This window comes from Gymnodraco acuticeps, unplaced genomic scaffold (assembly GCF_902827175.1).
Source record: "Gymnodraco acuticeps unplaced genomic scaffold, fGymAcu1.1, whole genome shotgun sequence".
In the NCBI taxonomy this organism is placed as follows: Eukaryota; Metazoa; Chordata; class Actinopteri; order Perciformes; family Bathydraconidae; genus Gymnodraco; species Gymnodraco acuticeps.
The window spans coordinates 1-20000 of NW_022991187.1; the positions used below are offsets into that span (position 1 = coordinate 1).

The 20000-nt window shown below is 41.8% G+C and overlaps 1 protein-coding gene across 1 annotated transcript in view; it reads right to left on the reverse strand.

Moving 5' to 3' along the window:
* Window positions 1–4: 4 nt before the first annotated feature.
* The window catches only part of LOC117561101 (small G protein signaling modulator 1-like), a gene marked incomplete at its 3' end in the record, with an annotated part of 27799 nt that continues 7803 nt past the window's right edge, over window positions 5–20000 (reverse strand). The window contains exons 4-25 of the mRNA XM_034238353.1: window positions 13821–13983; window positions 13406–13558; window positions 13244–13311; window positions 12095–12240; window positions 11433–11570; window positions 10229–10353; window positions 9611–9678; window positions 9314–9477; window positions 8754–8889; window positions 8397–8540; window positions 7333–7459; window positions 6182–6246; window positions 5881–6026; window positions 4948–5076; window positions 4684–4869; window positions 3808–3879; window positions 2506–3651; window positions 2291–2415; window positions 1002–1084; window positions 762–871; window positions 545–641; window positions 5–147 (exon numbers count right to left, since the gene is read on the reverse strand). Of these exons, the coding sequence (XP_034094244.1) occupies window positions 5–147; window positions 545–641; window positions 762–871; window positions 1002–1084; window positions 2291–2415; window positions 2506–3651; window positions 3808–3879; window positions 4684–4869; window positions 4948–5076; window positions 5881–6026; window positions 6182–6246; window positions 7333–7459; window positions 8397–8540; window positions 8754–8889; window positions 9314–9477; window positions 9611–9678; window positions 10229–10353; window positions 11433–11570; window positions 12095–12240; window positions 13244–13311; window positions 13406–13558; window positions 13821–13983 (3734 nt within the window). The remainder of the gene's footprint in view (window positions 148–544; window positions 642–761; window positions 872–1001; window positions 1085–2290; window positions 2416–2505; window positions 3652–3807; window positions 3880–4683; window positions 4870–4947; window positions 5077–5880; window positions 6027–6181; window positions 6247–7332; window positions 7460–8396; window positions 8541–8753; window positions 8890–9313; window positions 9478–9610; window positions 9679–10228; window positions 10354–11432; window positions 11571–12094; window positions 12241–13243; window positions 13312–13405; window positions 13559–13820; window positions 13984–20000) is intronic.

Consider the following 20000-nt stretch of genomic DNA (forward strand, 5'->3'; position numbering starts at 1 on the left):
CAGTGAAGTCCATGTTGTTCTCCAGGATGATGTCCCTGTAGATCTCCACCAGGGCCAGGGCAATGAAAAGCACAAAGTGGCTAGAAGAGGCATACTTGGCGGCCCAGATAGTTTCCCACACTGCAAACACGTCATCGTACACCAGCTCTGGAAGACAAATCACAAAAAGAGACAGAAGTCGGACCACATTTTGTATTTGAAGGCTCCGATGGGAGTTTGCAGGAAGTGGCGTTATCAGTGGAGAAAGATAGGAGTGGAAGCAGGTGTGAGAGGAAAGGTTTACTCAGATAGCCAGGTGACAACAAGTCAAGTCCTTTGTTTTATAAAGCCTGCAGCTGCAACACACAGCAATTATTTCATAAGCAACTCCCAGGAACGGCTTCCCAAACATATACTGTAGCTGAAAATACTTTCCAAGGCTAGGTAACTAAATGTCTTGTTAGCAAGCTGCAGAGGTGTTTGGCCTTTTATCCAGCAACAGGGCTTAAAGAGGAGGGCATTTATCTCTCCTCTAATTGGCTCAAACCCTTTCATACCACTTTACCTCGCTTGAAGTCTAGGAGAAACCAGCGGTAGCAGAAGTAGAAGTGGGTATAGTCTCCGTTCTGGTGCATTAGCTCAAACATCTCAGAATCCAGGATCTACGCAGAGAGAGGATCAGAAAATGCAAAGGAAAGGTGTGAAAAAGCGTGACGTTTGTTGGTAATGAATGCATTTATTAATACCCGTTTGCTACAATGTGTTAAGATTTGAAAGGTCACCTGAATAAGAGAGCGCATGTTGGCAAAGTGGGTATCCATAGCTCCTCCGTGAGGGAAGTTTTGATTCATTCTCTTCATGAGCTCAGTGAAACAGCTGAAGGCCATGGCCTCTGATAGCAGGAAACAGAGAGAGGAAGCAGGAGTGAGAACGTGTGTGGGCAAACCGTCCTCTGCTGTTCCATCAATAATTGTAAAATACACAAAATGTCAGAGAAGAGAGGTGATTCAGTGTTGACTCACCGTCATCCAGGATGACAAGAAGTGGAGCCAGCAGATCACACATGCCCTGCACGTAGCCGATGTCCAGGTGCCTCCAGATATAGCTGTTAATATACAATCGAGAGAAGTGAATGCTTTTTATCTGCCACTCATCCACTGAGTCACCCTCTAATCAGGATTGAGAGGTATTCACACATTTTCCAACTCAATGGACGTTTTTAAACGACAGCTGAAGACTTTTTAGGTAAGCTTTTTGTTAGCGACAACCCCCTTTCAATCTTTATAATTAGTATTATTTATTTGTATATTGTTTTATTGATGTATTTATTTTATAGGTCTTAATTTATGTTTATTTATTTTATAGTTTTATTAGCAGTCATTTAATCTTTATTATTCATATTCGTTTTTATTTATTTTTTATTATTATTGTTTTATTTATTTCTATAGGTTTATTGTATTGTATTCATTCATGTTGTGTTCATTCTGCCTTTATTTAACAGAGGGATCATTATCTATTTTATTGTATTTCCTTTGACTTATCACACCTTTTACCTCCTTGTGTTCCTTGCACTGTTATATCATCTTGTTATGCTGCATGTGTGCGTGCGTAAAGGTTTAGACGTTTGACCTGAAGTTAATTTCTTGTTTTAATTTGTGATGTGTGCTATGTTGGGAAAGCACTTTGAGATACCTGGTGTATAACAAGTGTTTTTTCGACGCTGTTTTATCATCATTTATCAAGGCGACTACTGCAAAATTATTAGGCTTTTCTAATGGGCCGAATAAACTGGCATGTACATTTTTCTGTTTTCTTTCTTGCATTTCCTTTCAAATCCTCAGAAAAAAACAAAACCAAAAAGGTGTGGTAGTATTCTGTCCCTCTCATCTTTCTGACTTCAGTGACTCCATCATTTGCAATCTGCCCCAAGACGTTTGTACCTACTAAAGACTTAAATCTTTAAAAAGTTATAAATTGTTTAAAATGTAAAAAGGCTACGTAATTTCTTGAAACAGCCAGGCACTTTAGATTTGAGTGAATGTTACTCAAATGAGAAAATCATGCATTTGTCGTAGACTATTTTCAGCTGTGAATTGACACACATTTGGTGCTCTAGACAAATTGCCAGCAGGAAAGTATGTGATGAATGGACACAAAATAAATGGTGGGGACATTATAATAATCCCAACACTCATTAGCACATTTACATTCATACCGCCAGCCTTAAAATGTAGATAAGCCATTTTCAGTAGATATTAAGAAGGATAAAATCAGCATGTTTGTATTCTTTAACATCCTGTGAGTGTTTTACCTGCACATGATGTTGCGCAGTTTCTCCAGGTTGGCGGGAGTGAAGTACCAATAGTTTCGGTCACAGCGCTGGACATCCTTTTCAATCCGGTGCAGATTTAATGTATACAAGTCCAAAAGCTCTTGCTGAAACAAACAACACAATAAATAGATTAAATAAGCTCAACAACAACACATAGAAAGGTCTTTTTTTACATTTGAAAATCTGATTCATACAGTGAAGGGACTCCCAGACTCTTGGGCGGGCGCTTCATTCTTAGGGTCTCCAGGTCCAGGCGGAGAGACAAAGTTAGGGTACAGGTTCACCCCCTCTGGCTCCTCTGCAGTGAGCTTTCCCTGCTCGTCCTCCTGGCCGGGCTCCAGGTGGGGGGCTGCTTCACAACGCCCCTTCCTGCTCCAAGGCACCATGGAAACGTTGGCTTTAGGGATTTCCTCCATCTCTATGGCGGAGGGCGACTCGTCAGAATCAGTCATGACCCGAGCCTCGTCTTTCTGAGAGGAAAAGTAGGCTTCTCTGACTGTCGAGTCTGCTGGGAAAATCAGGTTCTTCTCAACCACGGGATCCACTGGATGAACAGATACATTTTCTTTCTTTTCTTCCAACAAAAACTCTTGTGGTTTACTCGTCTTTGATTTATCCATTTCCTTTGTTTTTTCCACATCTGTTTCTGCTATATTCTTAATCTCTGTCTCTCCCTCAGCATTTAATTCTGCTTCTTCAGTCAGATTTTGCTCAACAAGTTCTCCTTTAGATTTGATGGCAGCAGCTGGTGATACCATCGTATCGGGCCCTTCTTTCTCCGTTTCCCCTTCAATTCCTTTAAGTGCATCTTTATCTTCACTTTCTGGCATCTCTCTAATTTCTCCAGCCTCATCAACGGTCTCTTGGGTTTTGGCTTGCAGACTTGTCTCTTCCTTGGCATTCGACAGCTCCTCAGTCTTGATGTTTTCTTCAGTTCTGGTCACATGTCCTCTCTCCTTCTCCTCTTCCTCCTGGTTGCTCTTCACACTACCTTTCTCCTCTGTGAGACCTTCACTGTCTGCAGGTTTGACTGGGCTCTGTGGCGCCTGAGGGACAGCGGCAGGTTTTGGGGTAGTATCAGGTGCAGCGCTGTCCTCTGTGAGGGAGCCATCCGACAGGCCGGAGGTGACGGAGAAGTTGCGGGAAGAAGGATGTCCGGAGTCAGGAGAGTTCGTCCCGTTCTGCAGAGCCCCGTTGGGTATCTTTGGCACCTGTTTGGCCTCTTCGCTCTTGGGCTCCGTCTCGATCGGGTCAACCTCCTCCACGGACTCAAACACCTGAAAGAACAAGCCAAAGGGAAGCAGGCTACTCCAGGGGAAGGGGTGGGAGGATGTGAAGAACTAGCAAGGGGAAAATGCAGGGATGTTGAAAAGGGTTGAGATCACATGCATTACTTTAGGATCCGGATACAAGAAGTCTAAACACCATTTCAGTCTTTGAAAGACCCTTTTTAGAAGACCATCTACACAGGCTGCTATCTGGTGAGTGTGTCATACCTGTGTGCTGCTGCTGGAGTCACTCTGCAGGCGAGCCAGACTCTGCCTGTCTGAGCTCTGGGAGGACTGGGACTGGGTAGAAAGATACCGGCCAAGATATTATTATATAAACCCTTTTTTAACTGAAATGCATCTCTGTTATTACATTGGCTCATGTGCTGAGCTTACATTAAAAGGTCCCATATTATACTGTTTTTCATCAATATATTATAGGTCTCAGATATATACGAAACATGTCTCTGAAGTGTTTGTCTGAAATACCAAACAGATCATTGCAGCATTACCCATAATCCCCTCTGTTTCAGCCCTGTTTCCAAAGTGCTGATTCTCTGTCTGTTACTTTAGATGAAAATAAGGAGCCCCTCCCCACGCCCCTCTGAGAGACATTTGGTTAGAAAGAACACAATGGTGCTCTAGGAGGAGATTCAGGTGATAAGGGGGGGGGGGGGTTACCTTGGTTGGTGATTGGCTAATGGTTACCAAGCCAAAACATCGTTATGACATCATAAAGTGGACAAAATCTGATCAGCTCATTTTCAGACAGGTTTTTATAGAAATGGATCAGGACAAAAAGAGAGAGAATCTTTGTTCCTGAAACTTTCAGAATCTCTTTACACAGAGGGGACACATGTTGATGTAGAAGAGACATGAAGAAGTGGATTTTGCATAATAGGTGACCTTTAAAGGGATACTCACTTACAATTGTGTGACGTTGCAGGATAAAGAACATTTGAAACAGACTTTGACTTTTCAAAAATGAAGCTACAGAAGAGTTATACAACTGATTCAACAAGCTGAGAAGTACCGCCTGTAACTAGTAAACAGACTTTTACTTGTCACATTTAGTTTATAACTCTGAAAATAAGTGTGCTTCACCTCATTGCTGACGGAGGAGTTGTGGTGGCTCATCATCTTCTGACTGGGACAGTCCATGCTCACTGCGGAGGAACACTTTGCTATGGCCGCCGCATGCTGCTCCTTCTCCCGCTGCCGGACGATCTCCTCACAGCCGAGCCACTCACTCATGGTCTGCTGGTAGCACACTCGCACCTGCTCGTCCACCTGGGGGGAGGAGGAGGGTACCATCAAGGGTCAGTGGTTCAGGGGGAAAAAAGAGATATAGTTGTGGAAACTACAAACCTCCTTCCTCTCAGCTTCTGACATTCCAAACTGGTAATGACCCAGCAGGAAAGGCCACACCTCTTTACGCAGCGAGGCCTCCACCCCGCCGTAGTACACCAGGCGGAGCAGGTCCTTCTCCTCGTATGCCTGGAGACACAAGAACTTTCTTTTATCTTTTTGATTTTCCCTAAAAGACAATTTCAAATCATTGCACAGCATTAACAACACAGAGAGCTGTAGACTTAGTAGTTAATAATTAATAATAGAGTACTTTATTTCATTTCAGTATTGCCAGTTCTGCACAACCCTCTGAATATGTTGCACATTTGTAGATAAGCTACCTCTCCTAATATCTGCTCAGCTTTGCACTTTTCATAACAATACTGCACATATTTAATTGTATTGTGTATTTTATCAGAGTTAATGTTTTTTTCAAATGTTGAACTGGTTTTTCCTACAATTGATCTTCTTTCACTTTGTTTATGTATGCACTATATACACCAAGGCAAATTCCTCGTATGTGTAAACCTACTTGGCAACACAAGTATTATTCACAAAAAATAAACCGGTTTTCATTCAAATATTAGCTATATTTATGTTGAGGTCAAACTTATAATGGCTTCAGATAAACGTAGCTAATGTCTAAATTAACGATAGATGTGGACTTTAAGACTGACAGGGTCATTAGCCATGCTTCATGCACTCTGTTGTGAGACTAATGGTGTGAGCCACATGATTAACAGAGGATGAATATGGATGAGACACAAGATTGATGGAGGGAGAAAGCCTGAGAGTGGACATGCATGTGTGTGTGTGTGTGTGTGTGTGTGTGTGTGTGTGTGTGTGTGTGTGTGTGTGTGTGTGTGTGTGTGTGTGTGTGTGTGTGTGCAGCATAATGTCAGCAGCAGTGTGATGTTTGTGTTGCAGTGCTGTGACACCAGCGATGCTTACTGTGCAGTCCTGGAGGAACGTCTGCCAAACGTCTGTGGTGAGCCCTTTGTAGGCATCGCACGGCACATCGGGCGCCACGATGGTGTGATTGACGAGCGCAGAGAGGTGTGTGCGCACGGTGGACAGGTGACGGCAGTACGCCAACCCTGCAGGACAATACAGTTCATTACTTAGTGGCTGTGCAGATGTTAGTGATAATTCAAAAGGAGAATGTTACGCACTTCTTCCAACAAATGTTTCATACTGAATGTAAATACTTATGTCAAATGCTTTTCAGTGTAAACAATAAGCGATCACATACAGCCATAAAACGCCCGAGAGATGATCTGATTCTTCATGTTGTCGCACAGCATCTTCAGAGGAGCCCTGCAGGAAGACGCAGTACATTCACATGTACAGTGTTTCACCTATGTAAGGGGAAAGCATTTCTCTTCTCTCTCCTTAAACTAATTACCCAATTACAAACTGTATCTCATGTAGAGTTTATTACAGGGTTAGGTCTAACCTTTTATCATGCTAATTATTGTCGTGCTGCCATATAGAACAAAGTGGCTCTGAGGATGGCCTTTTTTTCATAAACTTTAACCGTTTAATCTGCCTCGCTCATCACCTCATTTTACAAACACGTGTCACTGAGGTAAATGTCACATAATTGTCTCCTAGGTAATTGACTTGTTGTTGTATCTTTGCTGCTTTCTCCGTTTCCTCTGTATTGTGTGTGCGCTCTAAAGGACTTATATACCCATGTGTTTGTGCACAATCATAGAAAGGGTGTGTTTTTCCTGATTTATCACTGTACGAAGTCATGGGGTGTCAGGTTACTGTGTGTCTTGAGCAGTTTCCCTGTCACAATGTACCACAACCAGGCTTCAGGGGTAACAGATTATATGTAACGAGATTAGGATTAAAAAATGAAGTGTAACTATTTGATTACAATTACATAAAAACAATTAAGTAATCAGATTACTGTTAATTTTAAATTGAGATTACTAGCAGGATTACAGTGTTAGACATACTGAATGAATATTCTTTATGATTTATATTCTGGCTACCTAAATTATCCTTTATTTTAAATAATGTATGCAGTAGTAATTTAATGCAGTAGGTGGACACCTGATATATATATAAATATATAATGTAAAAAATACAGTCTATGCTTTTGATGAAGATATTAGGTTAAACAACATTTGTAAACTATTACTACTCTTTGGTATGGAAATCTTGTTTTTCTCTTTTCTAAGGTTACATTGTTACATACACTTAAATAAAAACATATTATTGATATATATTTTCTCTTGTTTTTAATCAGTAATACATTACTTTTAGATTGTGATACTGATTTTATTTTTATTTTTTCAGGTAACTATTAATTGTAACGGATTACATTTTTAGAGTAACCCCTCCGAACCCTGAACACAACACAGTCCAGTGTAAAGCGTGCTTATTCCTCACCTCTCATGATTGCACCCCTTAGGCGTGGCTCCGTCAGAGAAGCTGCCATGAGAACAAGAGGAACACGACGACTTCCTGAGGGTGGGATGCCACATTGTAGCTCCCTGGTCCAAGTCTGGAGGAGTCACTGCAACACACACACCACACACACACACACACACACACAACACACACACACACACACACACACACACACACACACACACACACACACACACACACACACACACACACACACACACACACACACACACACACACACACACACACACACACACACACACACACACACACACACACACAACACACACACACACACACACACACACACACACACACACACACACACACACACACACACACACACACACACACACACACACCACACACACACACACACACACACACACACACACACACACACACACACACACACACACACACACACACTACACACACACACACACACACACACACACACACACACACACACACACACACACACACACACACACACACACACACACACACACACACACACACACACACACACACACACACACACACACACACACACACACACACACACACACACACACACACACACACACACACACACTCATTTAAAAAGCATTACGCTACACAGGCTTTCAACATTAATTACATTGATTCAAACACAGCTGGAAAGACTTGCAGAATTATGCTCATCGACTGTGATCCGCTAAAAGCACCTGAGAGTACAATTTTGTGTTTGATTCCTGTTACAGCAAGGTTAAAGCATATACAAAAAGAGTACATTTGCATTCTTGAACTAGTGCAGAATGTGAAAGCATGAAGCCGGCCAATTCAATTACATTATTATAAAAGGGAAATCGATCAATCAGTTATCCACACAGCGGCTGTTGAAAGGTTACTGCGCAGTAATGCAGTAAAAAGGAGTGGGAGGGGCTTTAATCGCAGGACACATTGATAAACATCGCCAGAAGCTCAGGACCGGTCAGGAGGAGATTAGATCAGGAAGTTAAAGCAAGCTGACAGACAGAGCAGAGGTGTGACTGTGTTACAGCTGCTTCCTGTGAGAGTGGGGGGGTCTTCAGGGCAGCTGCAGGACCTCTTTGGGACAACCAGGATGCCTGTTTTGAAGGGGGACGGCCCACTCAGTGGAAGCGAGAGGGAGGGAGTCAGATGGGGAGCATGGGTTACAGTCACTGTAACAAATAACGTGTGACAACAAATGAAAATGCAACAATCTGGAAAGGCCCGCGGGCGCCGCTCACATTCATCTGCCTCCAGTGGTGTAAAGTTACTAAATACATTTACTCAAGTATATATTGATGATAAACAATACGATCAACACTTAAAAAAGAACAAGATCTGAGTACTTCTTCCCCCTCTGTCTGCTTCTCAGGAGGGAATCTCACCAAACTCTGAGTGGCTGTTTGGAAAGAGGATGCGGAAGACATAGTCGGTGGCCTCGTCCTCCTCCTTATCTGAGACCGAGTCTGAGGATCCAGATCCCTGAGGAACCCTGTTCCGCAGCTTCGGAAACACCTTCCCCTGTGTCGAGAATATAAACAATATTTAACTAATGCCAACAACTAAATCATTCTAACCCATTAGAGCCCAGTTTAGTCATCCATGTGAATTAAAGAGGATGAGTGTCATGCTTAATAATAGGGCCTGAACCTGCATGGGCGGTTTTCATTATACTGTTTAGCTGCAGATAAAATGCTACTCACAGTCCATCAAAAAAATCCATTCATTAAAGAAGCCACTTTCTGTGTTGTGGTGCAGAGAGAACATTACGCCACACATTCATTACTATCACTCCGACTAATATTACAACCATGCAATGCGTTTCAAAACGTCGTTTTTATTGATTTATTGATCAGGCTGATTCTGCATTTGAGTGCCCTTTTATGTGTAATTTGTTTACTGTATGTGAGGCTAGGGACCCTAAAGAAAGACTTCCTGTGCTGACCTTTCCCCTCTGGGACCACAGCGGGGGGTCCAGCTGTCCGTGGGGAAGCAGGCCGTTCTCCAGGCAGGAGAGGAACTGGAGCAAGTGGCCTCCTCTTGGGAAGCGAAGTGGAGGTCTCTGGATCCCATCCTGACTGACCAGCACCACCGTCCCCCCACTGTCAACTGCAGGAGATATACCAGGTGGACTTTATGTTAAATTATTCATGATGCCATTTCATGCCACAGCAGTGTTTATTTAGACAATGATAACAAATAAAAAAGGCAAATTGTGCTATAAAGGTCTGCGAGCGCTTACCTTGTTGATGACAGTGCAAGTAAACTATCTCCCCGAGAGGGATGGTCATTGCATAGTCCCAGTATACACTAGAAAACATTAATAGAAAAAAGAATGAAGAAAATAACCTGGTTACTAGTTTTAGCACACCAGGTAAATCATCATTTCACAGTGAAAAGTAAATCCATAAGGGTATCCCTGCGATTCGAAATCTCAAGCGTCATTTATTTGTATGGCTAATAAAGAGAGTAGTTGCGCACAGACAAGCATGAGCTGAGTTGGCAAATGCAATAATAAAAAATGTTGGTGGGAGGAACAATGCACAGGCACAGGGACATAACACGGTTTGTCGGTTTTGAAAGATGTCTGACAGTGTCAATAAACCATCTGCTGAAAATAAGCCTCATCAGATCAGCAGCATTGACTCTCCATACTGAGCCAGTGAGCCACACACAAACACACGCTGCATTGTTCAGAAACACCTGAGTGTTACACAAACAACAGACAAAAAGAAATAAATATATATGGCAGAATCGTTTTTTTTATGTGAGATGGATTACACATATTAGCAAACACAGGCTGAGTACACAGACACAATCACTGTTATCATGATACATTTACAGCTGGATCATTTTGCACCTGCATTCGTAGTCCAGGTCTCCAACAGAGCCGTTCATCAGCTGGTTGGGGGTCCACTTCAGGGTCATGAGGTCAGCATTCTGGTGCATAGAGAGGTAACCTGGGATAGCCTCCATGTCATCCCTCTGAAACAACCATGGATGTTAGGGTTAGGGTTAGCATACATTACAGTTAAGGAAGTATACTGAATTATCCGGTTTAGAAATATTGTAAAAGACACCAGAGCCTGTTGTAGATATTGTAACTGCGCAAGGAATAAAACTTGAAGTGGTAACCTGTTACAAATACCTTGGTATCTGGCTTGATGATTGTCTCACTTTTAAACGTCATGTAAATAACCTGCTTAAAAAACGGAGGGTTAGGCTAGGTTTCTTCGACAGGAACAAGTCCTGTTTCTCGCTTGAGGCCAGGAAAAGGCTAGTCACTGTGACCTTTTTACCTGTGCTGGACTATGGTGATTTGATGTATATGAATGCACCTGCCAATTGCCTGGTCAAGTTAGATGCTGCGTATCACAGTGCACTGAGATTTGTGACAAACTGTAAAGCATTAACCCATCACTGTACCCTGTATGCAAGGGCTGGTTTGCCTTCGCTAACTGTACGGAGGCTCAGTCACTGGTACATTTTTATATACAAAGCCATGTTAGGGAAACTTCCATCCTACATCTGCTCCCTGATCTCACGGCGAATTGTAAGTGGCTACTGCCTGAGATCGAATGCTGTAGTTTTATTAAATGTGCCAACTGCTAGGACTGTCTTAGGGAAGACAGCTTTTAGATGCGCAGCTGCTCTGTCTTGGAACACTCTGCAATTGAAATGGAAACTGAGCAATCTGGTGCCACTAAATGTTTTTAAAGCTTGGTTGGATGCTACTCAATCGGAAGCTGTTGGTACCTGCTCATGTGGATAGTTATGTAAATTGTAATCCCTGTAATGATGCTGTAAGATGTCCTTTTGTTGTTCTGTTTATGTTTTATGTTTCATGTGGAACCTACTTGAGCAGGTCTCCCTTGACAAAGAGATCAATGATCTCAATGGGATACACCTGGATAAATAAAGGTTTGAAAGCATGTTATAGTGTTCTGACAATACAATTTAATTTGTAGCTTCCTTAAGCCTGTCAGTTGTCAATTGAGATATTATTTCTAGGGAGAGTCATAGTTATATATCCACTGAGTCATTTAGAGGGATCGGACAATTACCGGTTGTACGAGCACATTGTTTTTGCCAAACAGTAGGGTCACCCTGCTGTTTTGATGCAGCGACTCCACATATTCACGAGCTGATGGTGAGGGGGAAGGGCGTTCGTCCATGCTGCTGCTGGAGTGCCGCTTCTGGATCTGCACCACACAGAGACACAATCACATCAGATAACAATCATCGTAAACCAGAGGTAAAACTATGAATGTCTCTGCAGAATAAATTACAGATGGCCAGTCACAGTGCAGTCAGTTTTCATGAACAAGATCCTCTGTTTCACATGAATCAAGATGAGAGAAGGAGAAGATTGATTCATGTGCACCAATGCATCCGCCCATGTTCCTGATAACAGTCTGTTTCTGCTTGGAAAACACACACAAATACACAGCACCACGCAACTGCTTGGAGCACTGAGGTGCCGTAAAAAAGGCCAAGTTGACCTGGTTGGTGAATGAAGACTGAACAGGTGTGAAGTTCTCCGATACACTCTGTTCTTTCTCCGGGGACACGCTGTGCAGTAATCTTAGCGAGTCTGCTTTAATCAGACAGGCAGCATCACAGAAGGGATCAGACACACCTCTAGAACTCATAAATAAATAAACAAAAAAGGAGCCTGGCACTGATTATGCATGTTCATCTACTGCATTGCTAGTTTGATACTCACACACAGTGCGGGCCTCTTAGTGGGAGAATCCTGTCGGCAGTGGCCCCCGTGGATACGATGCCTTTGCACCAGCTCGTCAGCAGAGGGGTCGGTCCAGAAGTGGTCGGCTGTCTTCATCTTGCTGTACTCCAAAGCACAAGGTCCGACTGTCACAGTAAAGGTGAACAGTTAATGGTGCAGGCACTCACTTAACACATTATAAAACCAGTGAACATTGCAGGATCATCTTAAACATTATTTGGCACACTCAAAAATAGAGAAATAGAAGGATACAAATTGTAGAACTAAAAGAGTCGATTTTCAGAGATGTACCAGAACAGACTTCTTCTTTGACTACAAAAGCTACAAACCATTTCTATAACAGTTGAGAATGGTAGATCCAAATATCCTTGTATCCTCTAAAATAAGTGTTGTCTACTTTTGCTCTGTTGGTACATGCTGTATACATTCAGGTGGTTAAAATAAAAACATTTTAATATTAAAATCACTTTTTTCATGGACTGGAGGTTGCAAGAATATCCAATAATTGACAAGCCAAAGGCAAAGCTTAGAAAAAGCAAACAAAATACAACTGAATTGTGTGCGGCTGGAATATGTTTTTGATCTGCCTTTGTGTCTTCGTAATCAACTTACCTTCCCCTTTGATTTATCTTGTGTCTATCTTGTTTTGATATCTCTGCTTGAGGGTAAAAAATATACTAAGACAGTCTAAAGAAATACAAGTACTGGCACACTTATTAAATCTTCTGCTGAGAACCAAATGTAGCTCCCAGCAGCAGTGCCTTCGTCTCGGATGAAACCTCAGTGTTCACAGATGGGAAGCTGGTGAGGAATCATGTCTCGGCAGGATGAGCTCCTACTGGTTAAGCCTGTCAGGACCATTTGCTTTAGTCTAAACCTCCAGTGGTCAAGAGTAGAAATTAGCCAATCAAAGGCTGCAATGAAGGATAGGCTATTAGTATAAATAGGGAGAAAACATGGTTACCATAACGTCCTTGTGAAGCATACTGGTTCACTAACAAGCTTATACAATTCTGCTGAATTTGTTCCTAATACTCCCATGATTACACACGTCTATTTGAACATGAGCAGAAACCATAGTGTAAGACATGATACTAGATGATCACAATAAAAGACACATATAATTACCTAACAAAGAGGCAAGGATAGGTCCGTCCACATTGTCCATTAGAACAGCTTCTTTCTCATAATATTTACTGGAAGACAAATATGGAAGGGTGATTTTTAAAGGGCAGAGGGAGTTCTTGTAACACAGTAAAAAAGTGGTATTATTGACTATTCTCAATGTACCTGCTGTTCTCCACCAGGTAGAGGACAATTTTGTCCAGCACTTTCTCAAATAAAGCCGTCCGGATCCACAGGTTCTTGACTCCCTGCGGGCTGAGGCTGGGCAGTCGAGGCATCTTGCGTAAACCGTCTTGACTTTGCATGCTTTGACTTCGTCTGCAGGAGGAGAGAGTAACAAAATCAACAAGTATAACATGGTTTAAAATTGCATTCAGTGAAAACCGCATTTGCATGACTCAATGGCATCAGCAATTCATGATTCATAAAAGCTGGAAACATGAATTATTTAGAAGCTTCAATCCAAAAAAGAATACTTCAAGTGAGCAGACAGCCATTTATTTTTCAGAGCTTTCGCTTGCGCAGGGCTTTGATGTAAGCTTTCAAGTCTGCTGTGATGTGTGAGATGTTGGTCTCTCACTTTGTCTCCATGACCTGTTCCAGCTCCTGGGCCTTTCTGCACAGATCCTCCGCCGGGACGAAGTTCTTCCCCACCTTCATGAAGAGTGCCGCTATTTTGTTGCTACGCAGGAAGCCTGCTGCTCTCCGTTTCAGCCCATGGAGGACGCATGCCTCCACTGCAGCTGTGGGACACACACAGGGTTAGACAAGTGTTACTAGGGGGCACGATACTCTAAATGTATGCACATAAAACAGAAGAGTATATCATTAAAAGACACCAGACCTTAGTCCAATATTCCCTCTCCTTTTAGCTTTGTATTGGTCTCTACCAACTGCTGGGAAGATATCTGAATCCTAACACAATAAATAAAACCATAACACCAAAACAATGAGCTAAAAGATGACAAAGTATTACATAAGAAATTACAAATAGGGATTTATTTTTGACTAATTTGAACATATATAATAGAGCAATTACATTTTGTGATGTAATTTCTTGAAATTGTCACAAATGAATCGTACTGATCTATACTTATATAGGTTTTTTGTTTTTGTTTTGAGGCACAAAACCTTTTCTTTAGATGATAGCATGTCGAACCTCCACGTCATAATACACTTGATGTTGATAATGATTTCCAGATATTCATGCGCACTATAATAAATAAACAAAGCAGCAATGCATTTATGCACATGTCAGATGTCAAGTGAGTTTCATCACCCCCGCAATTCTGCACAGTGCATTTCTATTGTATGTTTTTATTGAAGTGTTGATGCATAGTAGTAATGCGTTTGACTGTGTTCATTTACACATTAAATGAACACAGTATAAAGTGGTGCCCTATTCAATTCTTAACTTAACCTTCTGACGCACTTTTTGTCTGTATGTGTTTTCTGTTAAGTTCAAGACTGCATACAAAAAACAATTTTTTTCTTTTTTAAATGAAGATTTACGTGATCATCTTTACATTCAAAAAGTTACCCATCGAGCTGTAGCGGACACACAAGTCGATGACACACAAGACAGACACCCCTCTCCTCTCTCAGGCCTACGTGGCAGCGCCTGGAGCTGTGTTGACATTTGAGTTTTCTTTCAGGACTAATCCTGTGGCTCTGTTCACATGGGGTCAGGGGGAAGGCTGGTGTCACCATGGTTACCCCTGTTGATGGAGCTCTGGGAGACGAGCAGCGGAGGGAGGGAGGGAGGGGTGGCAGCATCTCATCAGCATCACGATCCCTCCATCTCTCTCCATCACCCTCACCCCTTCAAACACAGCTTCTATCCTGCCTCCATGCTATCAGTACATCCGTCACTTTCTCTGTCGCTGCTGCTAACAGCGTTTATCTCCTACCTAGGAAATAAAAGTGTCAGCGATGACATCAGCTTGAGTTTTATTTCTAATACAACCATGTCATCTTTGCTGATCTTTTCCTCTCCATCTCTTCCTGCATTTTGCTCCCCTTCCTCCCTCAGCTGCTTACCTCCACATCATTATAAGAGCAAGAAGCCAAATGTCAGAACAAAGCGTAACATGACAAGGTCTCCTCGTATAGTTCATCCTGCTTCCTCTCATCGTTTCTGCTAACTAGTCTCAGATGGTAAAGGTGCAAAAGAAAGCAACTCCCAAACATGACACTGCTCTAGAGGGACTGTGTATTCCAAGCTAGCGAGAACATTCCCAGTGTGTCATAGTCTCCGCAGTTACAAACTCTAAAATGAACAACGGCATCAGGGGCAATGTTACAAACAATACCTTGGGAAATGTGTTCACTGTATGGCACGCATACATAAGAAAAGGTTTCAGTTTGAGACAGAAAGTAGGGAGAATGGAAGGAAAATGTAGTCTTGATCTGAACAATTAAAATCTTATTTTACCATTTTACCAGATGAATAATTAAAAACAGAAGTGACAAGAAAATGAGCATCATGTCAGTGGGATCACTTAATGGTGCAGTGTCTCCTGGTAAAAACAGCTAACACAGTAAATTGCCTCTAATCACCCTGTATCTGTGGCAACTGAGTGCATTAAGAGACTCGTGGACAGTGACCAACACTTTCCCCACTGCACACAAAGAGCCTATCGTGGACAGCGCTGAAATGATTAGACACTAAGTCATAGAGTGCATCCACAGAATATTATCTAATGATGTTTCTAATCAATGTATCATGTGTGTGTGTGTGTGTGTGTGTGTGTGTGTGTGTGTGTGTGTGTGTGTGTGTGTGTGTGTGTGTGTGTGTGTGTGTGTGTGTGTTATATATGCTATGATACGAATACACACTTACAGCCTGTTGTTCGCTTCACTTTCGTGGATTTGGCATTTAATGGACAGAATGATTAATCAGTATTGGTGATTAATCTCAACATTAATCACTAGATTCATCAGCCATAATGACCACACGTTACATAACAACCACCATTGGTCTAAATCAAGTTATGCTCTGGTTCATTTTAAGCGATTTGGCTGCTTTTGCTACCTTTGTCTAGATTTGATCTCATCTTCAGCATATTTAAATATTCACATCGTTGGGAAACATTATTTACTTTGTAAGCACAATAGTGAGTTGATTGTTCAAGCCAATTGGCTGTGACATGCAAACCATTTTGGTAGCTACGACAGAAAAAGCCATCAGTCAGAAGCAGTGTTGGGACTAACGCGTTACTTTTGGCAGTAACAAGTACTCTAGCGCATTACTTTTTAAATCCAGTAACTCAGTTACCGTTACTACACGGTGTTACTCCGTTAGTTTTTTTTATATAGTCAACAGCCAGGCGAACAGAGATGATAACTGTACTTAAGTACAGTACTTGAGTAAATATACTTAGATACTTCCTGTGTCACATGCGGAGACTCGCTGTGGGCGTGTTTGTGTTGTTTACTAACAAGACTATCATGGCGGCGGCGGCGGAGCTCAAGTCTAGTTTCTCCACCTGGAGATATTCTCACTATTTCACTTTTGTCGAGCACAAAGAAAATAACGTTTTAGTTAAATGTAAGTTGTGTCTTGGCGGGTCAAAGATCCTATCTACTGCCCAAACCAGTCATTCAAATCTCTTAAAAACATCTGCAAAAACAACATGCTGGGACGAAGCTAGTAGCTAAGACCACAGAGACTCAGCCGACGCCACTCCACCTCCACCTAAGCAACAGCGGCTGGATTTTAACCAAGGGACTGCTGGCCAGGGAAAAGTCGATAAAGCCATTGCACGGTATGTTGTAGAACACATGCAGGCTATTGCTACAGTGGAGTCACCCGCTTTCAGGGAGCTAGTTAGCATGATAGCATGTCCGGGCGGCACACGGCATATGGGACGGAAAACTTTTTCCAACTACCTGGAGAAAGAATATACAAAAATGGAAAGCCAGCTAATATCGATGCAATCCAGATTGCATATAATGCATGTCAAGTTGATCAACAGATTGTATTATTCTCCAATGCAATAACAGTACTGAAAGGAAGGCTATAAGGGCATTAACGGGAGCCATTTTTTTAAGTAAAAAAACCGTTACTTTTCACAGTAACGCATTACTTTTTGGTGTAAGTAACTAGTAAAGTAACTGAGTTACTTTTGAAATGAAGTAACTAGTAATGATAACTAGTTACTGGTTTTCAGTAACTAGCACAACACTGGTCAGAAGTGCCGGTCACATTTTGATTAAATGGTTACTGCATTTATAAAAGGTGAAACCAAATGAAGTGGCTTCAATCTCTTCACTGTTCAACAGAAATCAGCCAGGGTGCCATTAAAATAATCGTTTTGATCCATCATGACAGATGTAAGAAGCGAGGACTTCAACACAAAGCATCAAGAATGAATTAAATAAAAAGCAATGTGTAAGAAATTACAAACTGATTTGATAAAACTACAATTGATTGAACCTTTTCTGTGTATCTCTTACTACGCAATGCTTCATAACTCGAGTCAAGGACGGCTTTCTATCTCTACAGAGCGTCTATATTTCAGACTCTACCGGGGTATCTCATCAAAGTAGCCGTGAAGGTGGAGGCTAATTGCTCCCCGGTGAGCTGGCTGAGCTTCCCGCCCATCCTCCACTCGCTCTTATTATTACAGACCAGCTGAAAGAGTACTTGGAGTAATAAGAGCCACTATGAGGATCACAAGAGGAGGACGCTGGCTGACAACAACACAAAGATGAGAGGGTCATCCTGAGCTTCTACATGACCACTGAGATAACGTGATAGTAGTAGAGGAAAGATCCCCTCAGACTGACGAGCATCTATGAAAAAAAGCAGTTTGTTGATCCAATACTGTCTACAGCGAAGGCCAACAATACTGCTGAGAGGCAAAATCAAATGAAAACACAAACAATGCACAGGACACTGGTACACAAACATCACATTGAATTCAATTCTGTGGAAGGTAATACATCATTTAAAGAAAAAACAAAACATTAAAAGATATTTGGGGCAAGCTAACTGGTTGGGGGGATGTCTATTATTATTTGGTTTAATACATTTTCAAGCTCTGCAGTAAATTCCTTTCACAGCTATACAATCAGATACTCTTGGATATCATATGGTAGGGATGTTATCTCCATGGACACTCAAGCACACGTTATTGATTGTATATTTTTATAACCTGAGAGGCGTTATGTCTGGTATAGTGTAGGCACAGTAGCTTCGGTCTGACGCACATGACAGGAGATTGAATTCAGTTTTTAAAAAGTTAGTGAAACTGTCTTACAGTAAAGCAGATTTTCTCTTTTTGAAGAGTCTGTGTAAAGGGAAGGTCTCATAACTGTTCATTTGTTTATACCATAAACACATTTTCCTACATTTCAATAGCTTGCCAAGACTGTCATGTTATGAGTTAAGAGCAGTCTTTGTCTGCGAGGATTGGCTCCTGGCTAGTACGTTGTTACTGATTACGGCTCTGAACTGAGGCAGACATCTGACCGGTGTGAGCGCCTGCATGTGGGCAGTGTGTTTCTCACAGTGATCGTGCTGCGCTCTGTTGGCTATTTGGAGGCAAGAACAATAACATTTGGTGAAATATTGAACTTTAAAATGTCCGTTATTTTGCTTGTGTAGAAGTTAAGCTGATGATGGGGATCTTCACGTCACTGTACTGGCTGTCTGTTTTTAATGTGGCAACTATAATCCCGACTTCCTTTTAAAGGCTTGTATTCATTTGGCAAAAAAAACTTGTTGTTGGAGAAATATCTCTATTATAGGAATATAAAAGTAATAATAAGGAACATCAGCTATCCTCTCTGATGGACTAATAATAATAATTCCTTACATTTATTATTGCGCTTTTCCAGATGCTCAAAGTGCTTTACAAATACACATTACACACATGTAACGGTCATGTACTGTCTTGCCCAGGACACAACGGCTTTACAGACGCAGCGGGTTTCGAACTGGTGTTCCCCAACGCCCCCTTGATCAACGCACAGCCCACTGCGCCACTCCGCCCATCTTCACACCTCAAAGTCATCAAGGTGCTTTACAAGTACACATTACACACATATCATACATGTACTCTAGACAGTACCCACAGGAGCAAATTCGGGTGAAGTGTCTTGCCCAAGGGCACAACGGCCTGACGCAGTGGCAGCGGGTTTCGAACTGGAGTTTCCCAACGCCACCCTTGATCTGATGATCAACGCACAGCCCACTGCGCCACTGCTTCCCACTAAGATTAAGATTGGTGTTGCCAGAACATGTGTGTATGCATGTATTGTTGGTAGTGGTGAATAACTCTAAACATTGACCATGTTGCTTATATTCATTTGGATCTATGACACTAAGTCTTTTGCTTTCATCATGGAAACATAAAGGATCATTGCTATGTTCTTGGAGAACAGTAAAGTTAAGTTAAACCTCTTACTTTCCTTTAACATTGTATTTGAGAGTTAGTTTTCATTATCAAAATGGCTACACAGTGGAATTATCAGACAGGGAATTTTGTCGAAATGCTAGTATATATAATGCCCTCCTATGTACTTTGTTTCATCATGTTCTAAAATGTGCCCTGTGTCCAATTAAGTGTTGTGTAGAGTTGTTTTGTGATAAGTCATTGTGACCACAGCTAAAAAGATAAATGATAGAAGATAAACATGAAAAAAGATCAGTAGAATCTTTCTTGTAACGGTAAAGGAAGCAATACATACAGATAATGGAAATCCCCAGCTTAAAATTAATCCAAAAACAGTCAATGAAATTTACAAACAGTGG